Source organism: Bubalus kerabau, chromosome 4 (assembly GCF_029407905.1).
Source record: "Bubalus kerabau isolate K-KA32 ecotype Philippines breed swamp buffalo chromosome 4, PCC_UOA_SB_1v2, whole genome shotgun sequence".
NCBI lineage: Eukaryota > Metazoa > Chordata > Mammalia > Artiodactyla > Bovidae > Bubalus > Bubalus kerabau.
The window spans coordinates 157,023,166-157,043,217 of record NC_073627.1 but is presented as its reverse complement, the minus strand read 5'-3'; the positions used below and the strand labels follow the sequence as shown (position 1 = coordinate 157,043,217).

Sequence of the window (20,052 nt, the reverse complement as noted above, 5' to 3'; positions counted from 1 at the left end):
TAGGCTCCAGTTTCATCCACCTCATTAGAACTGATTCAAATGTATTCTTTTTAATGGCTGAGTAATACTCCATTGTGTATATGTACCACAGCTTTCTTATCCATTCATCTGCTGATGGACATCTAGGTTGCTTCCATGTCCTGGCTATTATAAACAGTGCTGAGATGAACATTGGGGTACACGTGTCTCTTTCAATTCTGGTTTCCTCAGTGTGTATGCCCAGCAGTGGGATTGCTGGGTCATAAGGCAGTTCTAGTTCCAGTTTTTTAAGGAATCTCCACACTGTTCTCCACAGTGGCTGTACTAGTTTGCACTCCCACCAACAGTGTTAGAGGGTTCCCTTTTCTCCACACCCTCTCCAGCATTTATTGCTTTTAGACTTTTGGATCGCGGCCATTCTGTCTGGCGTGAAATGGTACCTCATAGTGGTTTTGATTTGGATATCTCTGATAATGAGTGATGTTGAGCATCTTTTCATGTGCTTGTTAGCCATCTGTATGTCTTCTTTGGAGAAATGTCTATTTAGTTCTTTGGCGCATTTTTTGATTGGGTCATTTATTTTTCTGGAGTTGAGCTGTAGGAGTTGCTTGTATATTTTTGAGATGAGTTGTTTGTCAGTTGCTTCATTTGCTATTATTTTCTCCCATTCTGAAGGCTGTCTTTTCACCTTGCTTATAGTTTTCCTTTGTTGTGCAGAAGCTTTTAAGTTTAATTAGGTCCCATTTGTTTATTTTTGCTTTGATTTCCAATATTCTGGGAGGTGGGTCATAGAGGATCCTGCTGTGATGTATGTCGGAGAGTGTTTTGCCTATGTTCTCCTCTAGGAGTTTTATAGTTTCTGGTCTTAGGTTTAGATCTTTAATCCATTGAGCCCTTCATTTTAACCTTTAAGTTTTAGCCAAAGGGATGTCAGCACCGGAGACCTAGAGTGCTGGTTTTACTTGCCATCCATTGAAAGATTTGTGACTGGACTTTCTAGTAAATTCTTTTAGGTACTTAGGAAGGTTCTAAGTTGTAAACCGATGCTTTTTCTTTCCAGATTTATAAAATCTGAAACTATTGACTCTTTTTCTCTCTTACCATTTTATTGTGAAAATTTTCAAACATATAGAAAAGTTGAAACAGGCATTTGAACATTTGTATACTTGCCATCCAGATTTAGGAGTTGCAAATATTTTGCCACCTTTTCTTAATCTATTAAAAAAAAAAAAATCTCATCTTAGAAAATAAGCTACGGACTGTTGAGTACATGTAGTAATCTGTGCTGTTGCCACTAGTTCCAAACTTTGCTGTTCTCTCTCTGCTGTTCCCCATCCCCCAGGCTTTTAAAATGAAATTTCCTCTACATTGAAAGGTTAAAACTATAGCTTAATTATGCCTGTATGTTCTCCATTGAGATTTCATTTGCTAACATTTTGCTCTACTAATACTTTTTGTTGAACCATTTGAAAGTTGCAGTAAATTGCAGGCATCATAACACTTTTAAGATTTGGGTGTTTTTCTTTGTATCTGCAATATCTTAAGAAAATTATTTTTTGTTTAATGTTTAGGTCCTATTCGGATTTTAGCCATGTGTCATTTTTCATATAAATATTTGTGTTGATATAAATCCCCCCCCCCACACACACACACTCTGAACCCTCTATGATGACAACTTTAAGACCCTTGTCGGCAGCCTAAACTTCAGCTTACACGTGATGTGTTTGGCCTTTAGTGTTCCTGTGTTTTTTGCATTGGTGTTGAGACTTCTTTGGAACATGGCACTTTTGCTTAAGCAGCTTTAGGAATTTATAAATAGCACTGTTTGGTGATAGCAGCTGGCAGCAAATATTTTGATATGTAACTTCTGCTTTGTGTTTATTACTTAATTTTACATCTGAAAATTTGAAACATTAATTTCTTAACCTTTTGGAGACAACAGCGCTGTGTCATTGATTTTTTTTTTTTTTTTTTTGCCGTGTCCTTTTCCTTTATGGGCACCATCTATGTTTTTAATTTTTGTTTGGTTTGTGGGCCACACCGTGTGGCATGTGGGATCTTAGTTCACCTACCAGAGATTGAACCCATGCCCCCTGCAGTGGAAGTGCAGAATTTTAACCACTGGACCACCAGGGAAGTCCCTGTGTTTATTTTTAAAATAAGAAATATATCTCAGTAATACTTCTTGCAGCCCACTTGCGAGCTGTTTTAATTTCGGTGCCGTAGGTTTTTAATTTCCAAAATGGAACAGCTATAGTGTGTGCGCCTCATGGTGGCTGTATAGGGTCTGAGTTGTTACATGTATATCAGTGAGTGAGACATAGCATGTGCTTGAGGACAAACAACCTTTGAGATGATTATCGAAGAATTTTGAGCTCTAAAACTAAATTCATGACATTTTAAAAGTTGTGTAGCAAAATTGCATACCTGGATAGCTAGCTATATTTAATACAGATGGATTTAACAAAGGGAAATCCAAGATCATCTTTTCTCCAAATTTTATTATAAAAAATTTTATTTATTTATTTTTAAAATTTAAATTGAAGTAGGAATTTGGAGAATAACATTAGTATGTTCTTTGTTTAGATTCAGAAATTAATATTTTGTCATTTTCACTGGATTGTTTGTTGTATGTATTGCTTTCTTCCCCTGAATGTTTGAAATTCACTTGCAGACATTATGTCACCCTACCTGTAGAAATTTCAGTATGCGTTTCTTAAAAATAAGTGTATTCTTGTGCATAACTATAATGTCATCGTGCTTTTAAAGGTTAATGATAATGTCATAATGTGTTATCTATTATATAGTCCCTATTTAAATTTCCCCATTTGTCTTGAGTGTCTTCTACAGCTTTTCCCCCTCCGAACCATTCATTTAGGATTTACTTGTCTGCTTTTAGTCTCAATCTAGATCAGTATGTCTACCTTTTTTTCTTATGACATTGAACTTTTATAGAATATAACCCATTTGTGTTGTAGAAGCTTCTTACCTGCTCTAATGCATTGTGTGCTTTGCATTACATCATGTCTGGAAGACTCCGAAGTGTGGTTGGCTCATAATTAGTGGTGTTGAATGGTTTGGTCCCTCCACTGTCAACCACCGTTCATAATCAGTGGGTAATTTGGGGTGATTCTTTGGTACTATGCTCTTTGGTACTATGCAACATTATTCTCTAGAAGCCTTTCGCCTCATGAGGTTAGCAGTCTGCTGGGTTTAATCCTGAATACAGGGCTATCTTTTTTATGGCCATCAAATTAAGCTTCACTTGATAACATTTTCTGTGATATTTGAAAAAAATTGTGACTCCTGCTATCTTAGAAATGAGATTTTGCTATATCATTTCTAAGATAAAATCAGGCAGTTTGGAATAGTAATTGCAACTCAGAAATGGAGAAGGACTTTTGTATTATTAAAAAACCTCCTGTATCCTTTCCTGCTGCAGCTCTTCAATCTGTGTGTTTTACTTTCTGTGAAAGTATTGTAACAAGTTTAACCTGAAAATTTTAATGCAGTGGTAAGCAATAGAAAATCATACAAAGACAAGCTTATATCTGCTAGTGAGAAGGGTGCCTTTAGATCATCAGTAGCCAAATTTTTTATGTTATAGAACCAAGTTGATTTATTAAGTTAGGGAACATTGGTACTTGTGTAGGTTAAAATATTCTTTGGTCTTTGAAGTAGCTTTGTAAAGAATGTCAGAAAAGGAACAGAGTCGTGAGATGTTTTTAAAATTGGAAAATACTACATCCTTTGTTAGGTGCTGTTGAGAATATTTTAGTGGTAAGGGAAATTGATACAGAAGATGGGATTTGCAAAACATATGAAAGGGTTGAATTGAAACAGTTCGTCTGTTACTATAGTAGGAGAAGGTACCGGTCAGCTAATAAATTTGGTAGTGGGAAAATGAGTAGTTCTCTTTTGTTTGCTTCCATCTGACTAGCAAAAAGGAAACTTACCTGCTGAGGGTGGGCATGGTATTGTCAAAAGCTCACTTGAGATATAAGATTATAAGTTTGAAGTTTTTCAGCCATGCTTAATGGCTCAAATTGTGGTTGTAGTAAACAAGAAGTTGGTTTTGGCAGAAAGTGCCAGAGGCAAGCAACGGAGTCACTATGTAGTTGACCATCTGTGGAATCTAAGCTGAGTAATGAGGGCGGTTAGGACCCAAGGAGATAAAAATCAAGCCGTAGTTTGGAGGTGGTGGTTGTGTAAAGTAATTGTTGGCAGTAGGATGGCTGGTGTAAGAAAAGTGCAGTGACTAGAGGTTGTTTTGAGTGTGAGATGCTTAAAATAAAGATTCCAGAGGTATTGGAGTGATTGGTAATGAGAAGCTTGAGGTTGTGACTGTGGAGATAGTTGGCTGGAGTTGGGTAGATTGAAGTTAGAACCAAGGGGGCATTTTGTTCAAAGGATCTTATGTTGCCAAAAATGTAATGGAAAACAAGCAAACCAGGAACAAAATTTTCAAAAATGTGTGCAGATGACTAGAGGGTTAATAGGTAGATAGAGATCTGAAACAAAAAGTTCAGTTTAGTTGCTCTGTTGTGTCCAACTCTTTGCGACCCCATGGACTGCAGCACACCAGGCTTCCCTGTCCATCACTAACTTCCGGAACTTGCCCAAACTCATATACATCGAGTTGGTGATGCCATCCAACCATCTCATCCTCTCTCATCCCCTTTTCCTCCTGCCTTCAATCTTTACCAGCATCAGCGTCTTCTAATGAGTGGACCCTTCGCATCAGGTGACCAAAGTATTGGAGTTTCCGCTTCAGCATCAGTCCTTCCAATGAATATTCAGGACTGATTCCCTTTATGATTGACTGGTTTGATCTCCTTGCAGTCCACAGGATTCTGAAGAGCGTTCTCCAGCACCACAGTTCAAAAGCATCAATTCTTTTGAAGAAAAAGGGAGGCCTGTTATTACTAGTGAGTGCTGTGGCACGTGCCTCCACAAGAGGGTGTGGGGGGAAAGACAGTGGAGAACACGAACAACCACTTTGGAGGGAGCTACTGGATGGCGTGGACTGCCTTTCAGAAGGCAGTGGAGAGGTTTGGACAATTGGAGGTTAAGGGCTGTAGGGTTCCAGTAGGGAAAGCTACAGCAGCGTGGGAAGAGTTGAATGTGGAAGCTGAGATTTCTGGTGTGAAAGAGGTAGAGCTGTGCAAGGCTTGCATGGCTTTTGGGTGGACTCTTGGGAAAGGTGGATGTCTGTCTTTGTTGTCATGACACCTAGACTGATTTCCTCAGCTCAATGTGGGAGAGCCCCAAGGAACAGCTTGGGAACCTTGCGTGGGGGAAAAGTCACCTTTAGAGAAGGTGCTGCTGCTTCTACAGAGACCAGCCAATTCTGATTCCATGTTGGACCTGTTTCTTCAACTTGCTTTTTCTTAATGTTATTGTGATCTTACTTAATCAGTTCAGTTCAGTTCAGTCATTCAGTTCAGTTCAGTCTCTCAGTCGTGTCTGACTCTTTGCGACCCCATGGACTGCAGCACGCCAGGCCTTCCTGTTCATCACCAACTCCCAGAGCCTACTCAGACTCATGTCCCATTGAGTTGGTGATGCTATCCAAACATCTCATCTTCTGTTGTCCCCTTCTCCTGCCTTCAATCTTTCCCATCATCAGGGTGTTTTCAAATGAGTCAGTTCTTCGCATCAGGTGGCCAGAGTATTGGAGTTTCAGCTTCAGCATCAATTCTTCCAGTGAATACTCAGGATTGATCTTCTTTAGGATGGACTGGTTGGATCTCCTTGCTGTCCAAGGGACTCTCAAGACATCTCCAGCACATTTCAAAAGCATCAGTTCTTTGGTTCTCAGTTTTCTTTATATTCCAACTCTCACATCCATACATGACTATTGGAAAAACCATAGCTTTGACTAGACGGACCTTTGTTGGCAAAGTAATGTCTTTGCTATTTAACATGCTGTCTAGGTTGGTTATAACTTTTCTTCCAAGGAGCAAGCATCTTTTAATTTCATCTGCATATGATGCAGTCATCATATGCAGTGATTTTGGAGCCCCCCAAAATAAAGGCTTTCACTGTTTCTATTGTTTGCCCATCTATTTGCCATGAAGTGATGGGACGGGATCTTTGTTTTCTGAATGTTGAGCTTTAAGCCAACTTTCTCACTCACCTCTTTCACTTTCATCAAGAGGCTATTTAGTTCTTTCGCTTTCTGCCGTAAGGGTGGTGTCATCTGCCTATCTGAGGTTATTGATATTTCTCCCAGCAATCTTGATTCCAGCTTGTGTTTCATTCAGCCCAGATGAACTCTGGATGAACTCTCTTCATGACGTACACTGCATATAAGTTAAATAAGCTGGGTGACAATATACAGCCTTGACATTCTCCTTTCCCGATTTGGAACCAGTCTGTTGTTCCATGTCCAGTTATAACTGTTGCTGCTTGGCCTGCATACAGATTTCTCAGGAGACAGGTCAGATGGTCCGGTATTCCCATCTCTTGAAGAATTTTTTCCACAGTTTGTTGTGATCCACACAGTCAAAATCTTTGGCATAGTCAATAAAGCAGAAATAGATGTTTTTCGGGAACTCTCTTGCTTTTTCGATGATCCAGTGGATGTTGGTAATTTGATCCCTGGTTCCTCTTCATTTTCTAAATCCAGCTTGAACATCTGGAAGTTCATGGTTCACGTGGATGTTGGCAATTTGATCCCTGGTTCTTCTGCCTTCTAAATCCAGCTTGAACATCTGGAAGTTCATGGTTCACGTACTGTTGAAGCCTGGCTTGGTGAATTTTGAGCATTACTTTGCTAGTGTGTGAGATGAGTGCAGTTGTGCGGTAGTTTGAGCATTCTTTGGCACTGCCTTTCTTAGGGATTGGAATGAAAACTGACCTTTTCCAGTCCTGTGGCCACTGCTGAGTTTTCCCAATTAGCTAGCATATTGAGTGCAGCACTTTCACAGCATCATCTTTCAGGATTTGAAATAGCTCCACTGGAATTCCATCACTTCCACTAGCTTTGTTCATAGTGATGCTTCCTAAGGCCCACTTGACTTTGCATTCCAGGATGTCTGGCTCTAGGTGAGTGATCACACCATCATGATTATCTGGGTTGTGAAGATCTTTTTTGTACAGTTCTTCTGGGTATTCTTGTCATCTCTTCTTAATATCTTCTGCTTCTGTTAGGCCCATGCCACTTCTGTCCTTTATTGAGTCCATCTTTGCATGAAATGTTCCTTTGGTATCTCTAATATTGAAGAGATCTCTAGTCTTTCCCATTCTGTTGTTTTCCTTTATTTCTCTGCAGTGATCACTGAGGAAGGCTTTCTTATCTCTCCTTGCTATTCTTTGGAACTGTGCATTCAAATGGATATCTCTCTCCTTTTCTCCTTTGCTTTTTGCTTCTCTTCTTTTCACAGCTATTTGTAAGGCCTTCTCAGACAACCATTTTGCCTTTCAAATCTTACTTAATGGCCTGCCTTAAAGGACCCTGCCTCTCTGCCTCTTGTTCAGTCGCCAAGTACTCTTCGTGACCGCATGAACTGCAGCACACTAGGCTTCCCTGTTTCTCATCATCTCCCAGAGTTTGCCCAAGTTCATGCCCATTGAATCCTTGATGCCATCCAGCCATCTCATCCTCTGTCTCCCTCTTCTTCTTCTTTCCATCTTTCCCAGCATGAGGGTCTTTGCCAATGAGTTAGCTGTTTTGCATTGTGCGTGTGTGCAAAGTCGCTTCATTTGTGTCCAACTCTGTGACCCCATGGACTGTAACCTGCCAGGCTCCTCTGTTCCATGGGTTCTCCGACAAGACTACTGGAGTGGGTTGCCATGCCCTTCTCCAAGGGATCATCCAACCCAGTGATTGAACCCATGTCACCTGCAGCCCTTGTACTGCAGGCAGAATCTTTACCACTGAGCCACTGGGGAAGTAGCCCAGCTCTTTGCATTAGGTGACCAAAGTATTGGAGCTTCAGCTTCAGTCCTTCCAAAGAGTATATTCAGGGTTGATTTCCTTTAAGACTGACTGGTTTGATCTCCTTGCTTTCCAAGGTACTCTCATGGGTCTCCTCCAGCATCACATTTCAAAAGCATCAGTTCTACCTTGCTCTGTTTCTTTAATGTCCAGCTCTAACATCCATACGTGACTACTGGAAAGACCATAGCCTTGATTATATAGACCTTAGTCGGCAAAATGAAGTCCTTGCTTTTTAACACACAAAGTTTGTCATAGCTTTCCTGCTTAGAAGCAGCGGTCTTCTAATTTCATGGCTGCAGTCAACCATCTGTGATTTTTAGAGCCCAAGAAGAGGAAATCTGTCACTGCCTACACCTTTTCCCCTTCTATTTGCCATGAAGTGATGGGACCGAATGCATCATCTTTGTTTTTTTGATATTGAGTTTTAAGCTGGCTTTTTCACTCTCCTACCTTCACCCTCATCAAGAAGTTCTTTAGTTTCTCTTCAGTTAGAGTGGGATTGTCTGCATATCTGAAGTTTTGATGTTTCTCTTGGACTAGCTTGTGAGTCATTCGGCCCAGCATTTCTCATCGTGTGCTTTGCATATAAGTTAAATAAACAGAGTGACAATAACAGCCTTGTATTCCTTTCTCAATCCTGAACCAGTCAGTTGTTCCATACAGAGTTCTAACTTGATTCTTGACCTGCATACAGATTTCTCAGGAGGCAGGTAATGGTCTGGTATTCCCATCTCTTTAAGAGTTTTCCACAGATTGCTGTGAACCACACAGTCAAAGGCCTTAGTGTAGTCAGTGAAACAGGCAGATGTTTTTCTGGAATTCCCTTGCTTTCTCTATGATCCAGCAAATGTTGGCGATTTGATCTCTGATTCCTCTTCTTTTTCCTAAACCCAGGTTGAACATCTGGAAGTTCTCTGTTCACGTAATGCTGAAGCTTAGCTTGGAGGATTTTGAACGTAACCTTGCTAGAATGGGAGATGAGTGCAACTGTCCTGTTTGACCATTCTTTAGTACTGCTCTTCTTGGGAATTGGGATGAGGATTGACCTTTTCCAGTCCTGTGGCCACTGCTGGGTTTTCCAGATTTGCTGACATATTGAGTGCAGCACTTCACTAGCATCATCTTTTAGGATTTTAAATAGCTCTGCTGGAATTCCATCACTTCCACAAACTTTATTGTTTGCCTGTTAAACTAAAATAAAATGCCTTGCTCAGCTCATAGATAATCTGACCCTACCCATCTGTGAATGGCTGCAAAGAAAAGATTTACACATTCTTTCCAGAGGCTTGGCCATTCCCGGAGGTATTTGCAAGACTGAAAACCCTTTTTACTTTACTTCCTCACTGCCTCCCTCTCTATTCTGCCTTTTGACTGTGGTTCCTCATTGCTTCTCTCTTGGGTTCTATAAAAGAACCTGGCATCCAGACCCAGACAGGATGGTTATTTTGAGACGTTAGTCTGCCATCTCCTTGGTCAGCTGGCTTGTCTCTACCTTGTCTCTTGGATTCACTGCCCTGTTGTGCGGCAAGCAGAATGAGCATGGACTTGGTAGTACTGCTTCCAATTTTTTTTCATTATAGGCATACCTCGTTTTATTGAAAGTTTGTGGCAGCTTGGCATTGGCAGATGATGGTTAGCTTTTTTAGCAATAGAATCTTTTAAAATCAAGATATGTACATAGTTTTCTTCAGGTATAATGCTACTGCATACTTAATAGACAACAGTATAATGTGAACATAACTTTTATATGCATTGGAAACCAAAAAATTCATGTGACTCATTTTATTGTGTCGACTTAAAAACAACATGAGAGTTGTGAGTTAAGTTTTATTTGGGACAGAATGAGGACTGCAGCCAGGGAGACAGCATCTCATACAGCTCTGAGAGACTGCTCCAAAGAGGTAGTGAGGGAAAGTGAATATAAAGATTTTGTGAAGGGGGACTTCAGTGCGATCAAGCTCTTAACCTAATAAGAGGTTTTCTGCTAGTCATGAGGAGCTGATGTCTTCATGAAGGGATTTAGTGCTTTTCTAGATATGAGGACATATCAAGATTGGGGTAATGAAATCAGTTCTTGAAAATATCTAACTGTCTAAAGACCTGTTCTACCAGATTCTGTGGAGCAGAGTGCCTTATTCTCTACCCTGAACTCCCTCGGGGGGTGTTGAAGGTCAACAGCTGCAGCAGCCCAGTGTTCAGTCTCCACAGAGGCAGATGGCAAATGCCCTTGGCAAAAACCAGTTTGTAGTTGACAGTTGACAATAATCGCTTTGTTGTGGTAGTCTGGAACTGAACCCACCATATCTCTGAGGGATGCCCTATAACTTACTGCCACTTGAGATACTATCTCCTTTGCTTACTTACTTGTGTAATGTCTCTCCCCTTCTACCTTAGCTTCAAACAGTAGTCGTTCTGAATATTCATTGAATTATATAGTCCATTTGATTTTAAATTTCCCTTGAGGTTTTCTGAAGTTTTATTTGTGTAGTTAAGAATTTTTTACCAGTTAAAATGATTCCTTTTCCCCTTGTTATTTAGACTTTTAAATTATTTTAACTATTATGTTACATTTTAGTCTCTAGAAAATGCATTCCCTTTAGTTCTTAAACCTGTGAACACATGGCTATAAGTTGTAGATAGGTAACTAATACATGAGAACTGAATGTAGTCAGGTGGTTCAGTTTGTGAACTGAAATTTGTGGTAGATATTTTTGTGTTTTATGAGAATATGTTTCCATAGATGTTTTACTACATGGACTGTAAACTGGACCCAAATTTGGTTTAAAGGATAAACCATTTTTATAAGATGATTTAACTTTTTGCATGGGAATGATTGAAAATTGCTTTAAGGCTCCTCCAGAGTTACTGGATCTTTCCCTCTGGTTCTGGAATCTTGGGAGCAGAAAGGGAACTGCTAGGTCTTACTGACTGTAATCCCTTATCTTGGTTCACCGACCTTCCACCCAGCAGTGGCTCAGGCTTGAAGTGGATTCCAGTGTTGCCTCATCCTCCAGCAGTTGTTCCACTGTGTACCTGCTGCACCTGTTTCTCACTCCTGGTCTTGCTGGGTCTTTTTGTGTCCCGTCAAGAAGATGGGCTGTGCCAGTCTAAATCTTTTTTGACATACCAGTGTCTGCCCTTTTCTGCCAGCAAAATGGATTGGGATACAGCGTGGGAAGCCCAAGGCTGTATAATGTTCAACTGACCGCCAAGGAACTACCCTTTTCTTTGTTGAAGGGTCTAGTACTTCCTTTTCTCTTGCTTCTCTGTGCAGTCCTTGGCACCGAGGACTGAGAAATTAAAGTTAATTGCTTCTGGGCAAAATGCATTTTCACTGATGTTACATTTAAAATAATGTCATGTTTGATGGCTTACTTGGAGAAGTTTGCTCTTGTGTGATGCTCTAGTAATGAACTGTTATTTCACTGTTTTACAGAGTACTTAAGATTTCACGTATTTTTGCTGAACTTGTTAAAAAAAAAAAAAGCGCTTGGGATGATGGATTAACAAGAACATTGAAATTCTGTGAAAAGTTTCAAATTGGAGCGTATTGAATTTTCACCCTAGTCCAGCAGCTGTGCTGCTCACTTAAATACAGATGAATGAAGACCCCATTCGGAAAGACACCTGGCCAGCGGTCCAGAGCTGATGCAGGTAGGCAGTGCAGTTCTACACTTACTTTAGTACAATAAATTTGAAACAGTTGTAAAAATGGGGAATGCTCTCATGTAATTCCTAGTGGTTGCTATTCTTAAAGCTTTGTGTGATTTCTAGTATTTTATACATGTGAAAAACACAGGTTTAGGTTTTTGAAAGGTAGGGAATCATATTAATTTTTCCTGTGGTTTTTTGCAGTAAGTTATGGATGTCCAGTAAATTTAGCGAGTGAATTGTAAATACTTAAGAGGTTTCTAGTAAGTAAAGGTTTTATCATTGGTTTTTGAAAGAAGTGAAAGTGAGATGACTAGATGAGTATTAGATTTAGTGAGATTTAGAGTATTTAATAGGAAAAAAGGTAAACTCAGCTTTTTGTGTATTTACTTGAAGGAACTGAAATGTAATGTATGGAAATGAAATGAATATTTAATAGAAATTCTTATTTTTGTGGCATACAGCTGATACTAGAAGTTTAGACTTTGCATGGTTTTTGTCTACCCTAGAAAACTAAAAGGTAAAAATCCTATAGGCTACAGAATAAAATAGGTAAGTAATAAATACATTCTTTTGTTGTTGTTGTTTTTTCACTAAGTTGTGTCTGATTCTTTTTCGACCCCATGGACTGTAGCCCTGCAGACTCCTCTGTCCATGGAATTTCCCAGGCAAGAATACTGGAGTGGGTTGCCATTTTTTTCGTTTAGGGATCTTCCTGACCCAGGGATCAACTTGTGTCTCCTGCGTTGGTAGGCAGATTCTTTACCGCTGAGCCATTAGGGAAGCCCAGTGTTCTCTTCTGGACTTTTATTTTTCTCCATTCCAGAAATACATTTGAATATTGAAAACATCTGTCAAATATAAGTGAATCTGAGAATTCAGCTAGCAAAATTACTAGTAATCTTAAAATGGTTGCTGTGTGCTTTAGAATTTATTCTATTTATTCGCTATGGAGTTTGTAATTCCTTTGTAGAGGAGCCACAGGGATTAAGATTTTAAGTTGCTTTTATCTCTTTGATTTTAGTGCCTCTCTTGTAAACATTGATTCAGCTGTTAAATTTGTCTATAAGATTAACTTGCAGTCATGGTGACAGACTGGAGTGTAAGTCAGCTGAGGGTTTACTATTCTGATTCCAACTCTCTCATCAGTTCTATCCTGCTCTTTTTTTATTTACTTCTTAAAATTTTTTAATAATTTGTTTATTTATTTTTGTTTACACTAGGTCTCTGTTACCGCGTACAGGTTCTCCAGTTTCTCGTAGCGGGGGCTGCTCTTTGTGGTGCATTGCCGTGACTTCTTGGTGTCTAAGCACAAGCTTAGACACACTGGCTTCAGCAGTTGCCCCATGCGGGCTCTAGAGCGCAGGCTCAGTTGCCACATGTGGGCTCTAGAGCACAGGTTCAGTTGCCCCATGCGGGCTCTAGAGTGCAGGTTCAGTTGCCACATGTGGGCTCTAGAGCGCAGGTTCAGTTGCCACATGCGGGCTCTAGAGCACAGGTTCAAGTTGCACACAGGCTTAAATTGCTCTGCGACATGTGGAATCTTCTCAGACCAGGGATCAAACTTGTGTCCCCTGCATTGGCAGGCAGATTCTTATCCACTGCACCACCAGGGAAGTCCTGTTCTGCTCTTTTACTAGCTGTGTAAACATTGGTGCATTTTGTATCTTCTTAAGCCTTGTTTTTCCTTATCTAAACAATAATACTGTTATGTATCTACTGGGGTTATTATGAAAAAATAAATGTGTTTTTGTGTATGAGGTGCTTAGCTATATGCCTAGCTGCTCTGCAAAACGCATTGTTTTTGTTGATCATACTATTTTAACAAAATGTTTATTTCATCTCATTTGGTTCGAAAATTGCTGTCAACAAGTTTTTGTTGATCGGTGAACCCCTCATGTTTCTGTAGCTTGAAATAGTAATTGTACCCCAAGTTTTTTTAGGCACACCATTCTGAATTCATCACTCCTATTTTCTTCATTGATTTAAAGTCATATTCTTAGTTAGGAGAGAGAACTGATTAAAGTGATGTGTAGTATGGTATAAGTAATTGAAGGAGCTAAACCAGGAGATGTTACTGTTAAGGGAGAGATTATCTAATCCTAGCCAATACTTTGATTTTATATTTTCTTATCCTTTGATAATTCTTAGAGCATGTGGCATAGCACTAAAGACAGAATGGGTACTCTGTAAATTCCAGTTGGCCTATTGTTTAATATTTTAATGTGTAAGATCCTGGGGTCATTTATTTTTCACTGTTACGTATTATACTTTTAGGTCAATGATCCCTTTGGTCAGTATTATTTATAAAATTATTTTAATCATTTTTCCTGTTAACATAAATGGAGGCTCTGTTACTTTTAAATCCTTATATCAGTAACAAATGTGCCCATTAACAAATAAAATTCACCTAGAAAGGGGTTTCTTATTTTCATGCATCAAGAAACCTAGACAGACATTCCAGAGCTGCTCTGGATGTGCTGTGGTGGCTCAGATGTGCCCTTAGTCTGGTGCCATCTCAAAACTGAAGCGGGGAGCCTGCACTGTGTAGGGCTCCTAGGATATTTCTCTTCCACTGTGGGCCATTGGATATCTGGACTTACTACTTAAGGCTCCCAGAGCAAGTACCTGAAGAGAAACAGGCACAGATGCATGGTGTCTTCTATTGGGGGTCTTGAAAGTTATATGGGTTCACTTTTGTTGCATTTTGTTCATTGACGCAGTCTCAAAGGTCTGCTCAGGTTCAAGGGAGTGTGCATGTACTCTGCTCTATGGGAGAAGTGTCAGAGAATTATGGTCATGTTTTAAAACCACCACAGTGGGCAAATCCTAATACCTGACAGTGTTTGTCATTAGGGCATGTGTAATCAATAAAAATTTGAAAATTGAATATTTGCATTATCTCTATATACATAGTTCAACATAATAGGGATTTCTGTTTTTTAAATAACTTAGATTTATTTGTGTAATTATGTTGCATTTTAATTGGTTTCTACAGTGGTAGTTTATATATATACCTAATGATGTTGAGCCGCAAGTCCTTTTACCTGATAAAATTTTTCATGTTTTCCTCCCATAGAGTTAGCCTCCATTTTTACTAGTTTATCAAATATAAATTTTCTCCCTTTATGACATTTTAATCATACTGATAAGTACAGGGAATGGTAATAATAGATGGATGTGCCTGCTGCTGCTGCTGCTAAGTCGCTTCAGTCGTGTCCGACTCTGTGCGACCCCATAGATGGCAGCCCACCAGGCTCCCCCGTCCCTGGGATTCTCCAGGCATGAACACTGGAGTGGGTTGCCATTTCCTTCTCCAATGCATGAAAGTGAAAAGTGAAAGTGAAGTCGCTCAGTCGTGTCCGACTCTAGCGACCCCATGGACTGCAGCCTTCCAGGCTCCTCCGTCCATGGGATTTTCCAGGCAAGAGTACTGGAGTGGGGTGCCATTGCCTTAATACTCAGATTAACAACTGTTTTTACTATATTCAGATGTTTTTAAAACCTCGATTTTTATGTTTACCAATCAGTAGAAATTCATGAGTGAAATGTCAAATAGTGCCAAAGATTTTATCAAAAAGTAGGCATTCTATTCATTTTGATTTTTGCCTTCAGTATTTGTAAATAATGAATATACAGATTTTTCTTTATTAGTTATTGAAACCTGTTGAGGATTCTTTTTCACATAACATCTTTTTCTCTCATTAGCCTTTTTGTTGTTTTTTTTTTTAAATGAAGTCTATTTAATTTTTTAATTGAAATACAGCTAATTTGCAATGTTGAGTTAGTTTCAGGTATACAGCAAAGTGATTCAGTTGTATATGTGTTGCCGCTACTGCTGCTAAGTTGCTTCAGTCGTGTCCAACTCTTTGCAACTCTGTAGACTGTAGCCCATGAGGTTCCTCTGTCCATGGGAGTTTCCAGGCAAGAATACTGCAGCGGGTTGCCATTTTCTTCTCTCAGGGATTTTCCCGACCCAGAGATTGAACCTGCGTCTCTTACATCTCCTGCATTGGCAGGCAGGTTCTTTACCACTAGCGCCACCTGCGTATACATGTCTGTTTTTCAGATTCTTTTCCATGATAGGATATTACAAGATATTGAGTATTGTTCCCTCCACTATATGGTAGGTCCTTGTTTACCTGTTCTATGTATGATAATGTGTTTAGGTTAATCAGAAACTCCTAATTTATCCCCTCCCCCCATTATATCTCTTCTGGTAACTATAAGTTTGTCTTCTGTGTCTGTGAGTCTATTTCTGTTGTGTAAATAAGTTCGTTTGTATTATTTTTTTAAATTTCGCATGTAGGTGATAGCATGTGATAGTTTTCCTTGACTGCAGTTAATATGATAATCTCGAGGTCTCTACAGTAGCTGCAGTGCCATTATTTCATGTTTTTATGGCTGAGTAATAGTCTGTTGTATAAGTGTACCACATCTTTATCCATTCATCTGTTGATGGTTACTTCTAGGTCTTAGCTGTTGTAATTAGTGCTGTTATGAACATTGGGATGCATGGATTCCAGTATCATATGGTAGCTCTGTTTTTAGTTTTTACGGAACCTCTGTTCTGTTCTCCATAGTAGCTGTACCAGTTTATGTGCTCCAACCGTGTAGAAGAGTACCACACTCTGTGTAGCATTTATTGTTTATTGACTTTTTAAAGACAGCCATTCTGACTCGTGTCTGTCAGTCAGATACCTCATTGTTTGTACTTTTGATTTGCATTTCTTTAATAATTAGCAATGTTGAGCTTATTTTCATATGCCTGTTACCCATTTGTGTGTCATCTTTGGAGAAATGTCTGTTTAGATCTTCTGTCCTTTTTTGATTGGGTTGTTTGTTTTTTGATACTAAGCTGTATGAAGTTTGTATATTTTGAAAATTAATCTCTGTTGGTAGCATCATTTGCAAATATTTTCTCCCAGTCTGTAGATTGACTTTTTGCTTTGTTATGGTTTTCTTTGCTGTACAAAAATTTTTAAAGTTTAATTAGATACCATTTGTAAAATTTTTGCTTTTATTTCCATTACTGTAAGAGACAGAGCCAGCCACCCCGCCCCCACCTGCTCCCCCCACCTCCCCAAATATTGCTGTGATTTATGTCGGAGTGTTCTGTTTTCCTCTAGGAGTTTTATAATACACAGTCTTACATTTAAGTCTAGTTCCTTTTGAGTTTATTTTTGTATATGGTGTTAAGAGAATGTTCTAATTTCATCCGTTTACATGTAGCTGTCCAGTTTTCCCAGCAGTAGTAACTGAAGAGACTGTCTTTTCTCTATTCTGTGTTTTTGCCTCCCCACAAACTCTCAATTGTATATTCTTGCCACTCAGAAACTCAAAGTGTGTGAGTTTATTTCTAGGCTTTCTATCCTGTCCATTGATCTCTATGTCTGTTTTTGTGCCAGTATCATACTGTCTGATTACTGTGTCTCTGTAGTATAATCTGAAGTCAGGGAGCATGATTCCTCAGGTGTGTTCTTTCTCAAGATTGTTCTGGCTATTTGGATTCTTTTGTGCTTCCATACAAATAAAATTTTTTGTTCTAGTTCTATGAAAAATACCATTGGTAATTTGAAAGGAATTGCATTGACTGTAGATTGCTTTGGGTATTGTGGCCATTTTAACATTATTGGTTCTTCCATTCCAAGAACACAGTATATCATCATTTTCTTTTCATCAGTGTTTTATAGTTTTTGAAGTTCTGGTATTCTGCTTCCTTAGGCTTTATTTATAGATAAATTATCTTTCTTAATGCTTTATTATTATTTTTTGATATTTATTTATTAATTTGGCTCCTGTTCATGGATCACAGCCTTCTCGTGGTGAAGAGGCTTGTGTAACTAGAGATCTCTTCAAGACAACTGGAGATATCAAGGGAATATTTCATGTAAGGAGGGGCATGATAAAGGACAGAAATGGTAAGGACCTATCAGAAGCAGAGTAAGAAGGGTGGCAAGAATACACAGAAGAACTATACAGAAAAGGTCTTAATGACTTGAATAACCACGATTTTGTGGTCACTCACCTAGAGTCAGAAATCCTGGAGTGTAAAGTCAAGTGGGTCTTAGCATTTACTACCAACAAAGCTAGTGGAGAGGTGGTAGAATTCCAGCTGAGCTATTTACAATCCTAGAAGATGATGCTGTTAAAGTGCTGCACTTAATACGTCAGCAAATTTGGAAAACTCAGCAATGGTCACAGCACTGGAAAAGGTCAGTTTTCATTCCAGTTTCAAAGAAAGGCAGTGCCAAAGAGTGTTCAAATTACTGTAGAATTGTACTCATTTCACTTGCTAGCAGGGTTATGCCCAAAATCCTTCAAGCAAGGCTTCAGGAGTTTGTGAACCGAGAACTTCCGAATGTACAGACTGGTTTAAAAAAAGGCAGAGGAACGAGAGATCAGATTGCCAACATTTGTTGGATCATAGAGAAAGCCAGGGAATTCCAGAAAATCATTTACTTCTGCATCATTGACTATGCTAAAGCCTTTGACTTTGTGGATCACAACAAACTGTGGAAAATTCTTAAAGAGATAAGAATACCAGACTACCTTACTTGTCTCCTGAGAAACCTGTATGCAGGTCAAGAAGCAACAATTAGAGTGGGACATGGAACAACTGACTGGTTCCAAATTGGGAAAGGAATATGACAAGCTGTATATTGTCACCCTGTTTATTTAACTTCTATGCAGAGTACATCATGTGAAATGCTGGGCTGGATAACTCACAAGCTGGAGTCAAGATTGCCGAGAGAAATATCAACAACCTCAGGTATGTAGATGATACCACTCTAATGGCAGAAAGTGAAGAGCAACTAAAGAGCTTCTTGGTGAGAGTGAAAGAGAAGAGTAAAAAAGCCGGCTTAAAACTCGATACTCAAGAAACTAAGGTGGTATCCGGTCCCCTCACTTCATGGCAAATAGATGGGGGAAAGTGGAAGCAGTGACAGACTTTATTTTCTTGGGTTCCAAAATCAACGCGGACAGTGACTACAGCCACAAAATTAAGACACTTGCTCCTTGGAAGAAAAGCTGTTTCAACCCTAGACAGTATATTCAAAAGCAGAGACATCGCTTTGCTAACAAAAGTCTGTCTAGTTAAGCTATAGTTTCTCCAGTAGTTATGTATGGATCTGAGAATTGGACCATAAAGAAGGCTGAGTGACGAAGAATTGATGTTTTTTAATTATGGTGCTGGAGAAGACTCTTGAGAGTCCCTTGGACTGCAAGGAAGTGAAAGTGGTCAATCCTAAAGGAAATCAACCCTGAATATTCATTGGAAGGCTTGATGCTGAAGCTCTAGTACTTTGCCTACCTGTTGTGAAGAGCAGACTCATTGGAAAAGACCCTGATGCTGGGAAAGATTGAGGGCACGAGGAGAAGGGGGCGACAGAGGTGAGATAGTTAGATAGCATCACCAACTCAAGGGACATAAATCTGAGCAAATTCCTGGAGACGGTGAACGACTGGGGGCCTGGTGTGCTGCCGTCCTTGGGGTCACAAAGAGTCACTTAGCGACTGAACAGAAACAACAGTGAATTTATTTGGCTGCACCAGGTCTTAGATGTGGCCCACAGGATCTTCGATCTTCATTGCAGCATAGGAGATCTTTTAACTGTGGCATGTGAACCCTTATTTGCAGCATATGGATCTAGTTCCATGAGCAGGGATTGAATGCAGGCCCTCTGCATTGGGAGCATGGACTCTTAGCCACTGAACCCCAGTGAAGTCCTTAGAGTCTTTTTGATGCAGTGATAAATAAACTAGTTTCCTTAATCTCTCTTTCTGATACTTCATTGTTAGTATACAGAAATACAAATGATTTCTGTATATTAATTTTATATCCAGCAACTTTATCAAATTCATTGATGAGCTCTAGTAGTTTTCTGATAACATCTTTTAGGATTTTTTATGTGAAGAAAGCTGAGCGCTGAAGAACTGATGCTTTTGAACAGTGTTTTGGAGAAGACTCTTGAGAGTCCCTTGGACTGCAAGGAGATCCAACCAGTCCATTCTAAAGGGGATCAGTCCTGGGTGTTCTTTGGAAGGACTGATGCTAAAGCTGAAACTCCAGTACTTTGGCCACCTCATGCGAAGAGTTGACTCATTGGAAAAGACTCTGATGCTGGGAGGGATTGGGGGCAGGAGGAGAAGGGGACGACAGAGAATGAGATGGCTGGATGGTATCACCAACTTGATGGGCGTGAGTTTGAGTGAACTCTGGAAGTTGGTGATGGATAGGGAGGCCTGGTGTGCTGCAATTCATGAGGTCGCAAAGAGTCGGACACGACTGAGCAACTGAACTGAACTTACGCATAGCATTATGTCATCTTGACAGTTTTACTACTTCTTTAAACTTCTAAAAAAGCTTTGGCTAGAAATGTATTTATTGTTTCTGTCATGATTACTACATAAATATTGAACATTTGAGCCAAGTAATGCAGTATGGTTACTTTTTTTTGATACATTATGTTTTT

The 20,052-nt window shown here is 39.5% G+C and overlaps 1 protein-coding gene across 6 annotated transcripts in view; it reads left to right on the top strand.

The window, feature by feature from the left end:
• SPIN1 (spindlin 1) overlaps positions 1-20,052 on the top strand; it is an 80,921-nt gene that overhangs the window by 21,917 nt on the left and 38,952 nt on the right. For 3 of the 6 annotated variants that reach the window (XM_055579142.1, XM_055579143.1, XM_055579144.1), the window contains exons 2-3: positions 11,361-11,578; positions 18,269-18,347. The exons of 2 other annotated variants lie outside the window; for them this stretch is intronic. In XM_055579142.1, the coding sequence (XP_055435117.1) occupies positions 11,573-11,578; positions 18,269-18,347 (85 nt within the window). In that variant the 5' untranslated portion in view covers positions 11,361-11,572. The remainder of the gene's footprint in view (positions 1-11,360; positions 11,579-18,268; positions 18,348-20,052) is intronic. One more of the 6 variants, XM_055579145.1, reaches the window with a different exon arrangement.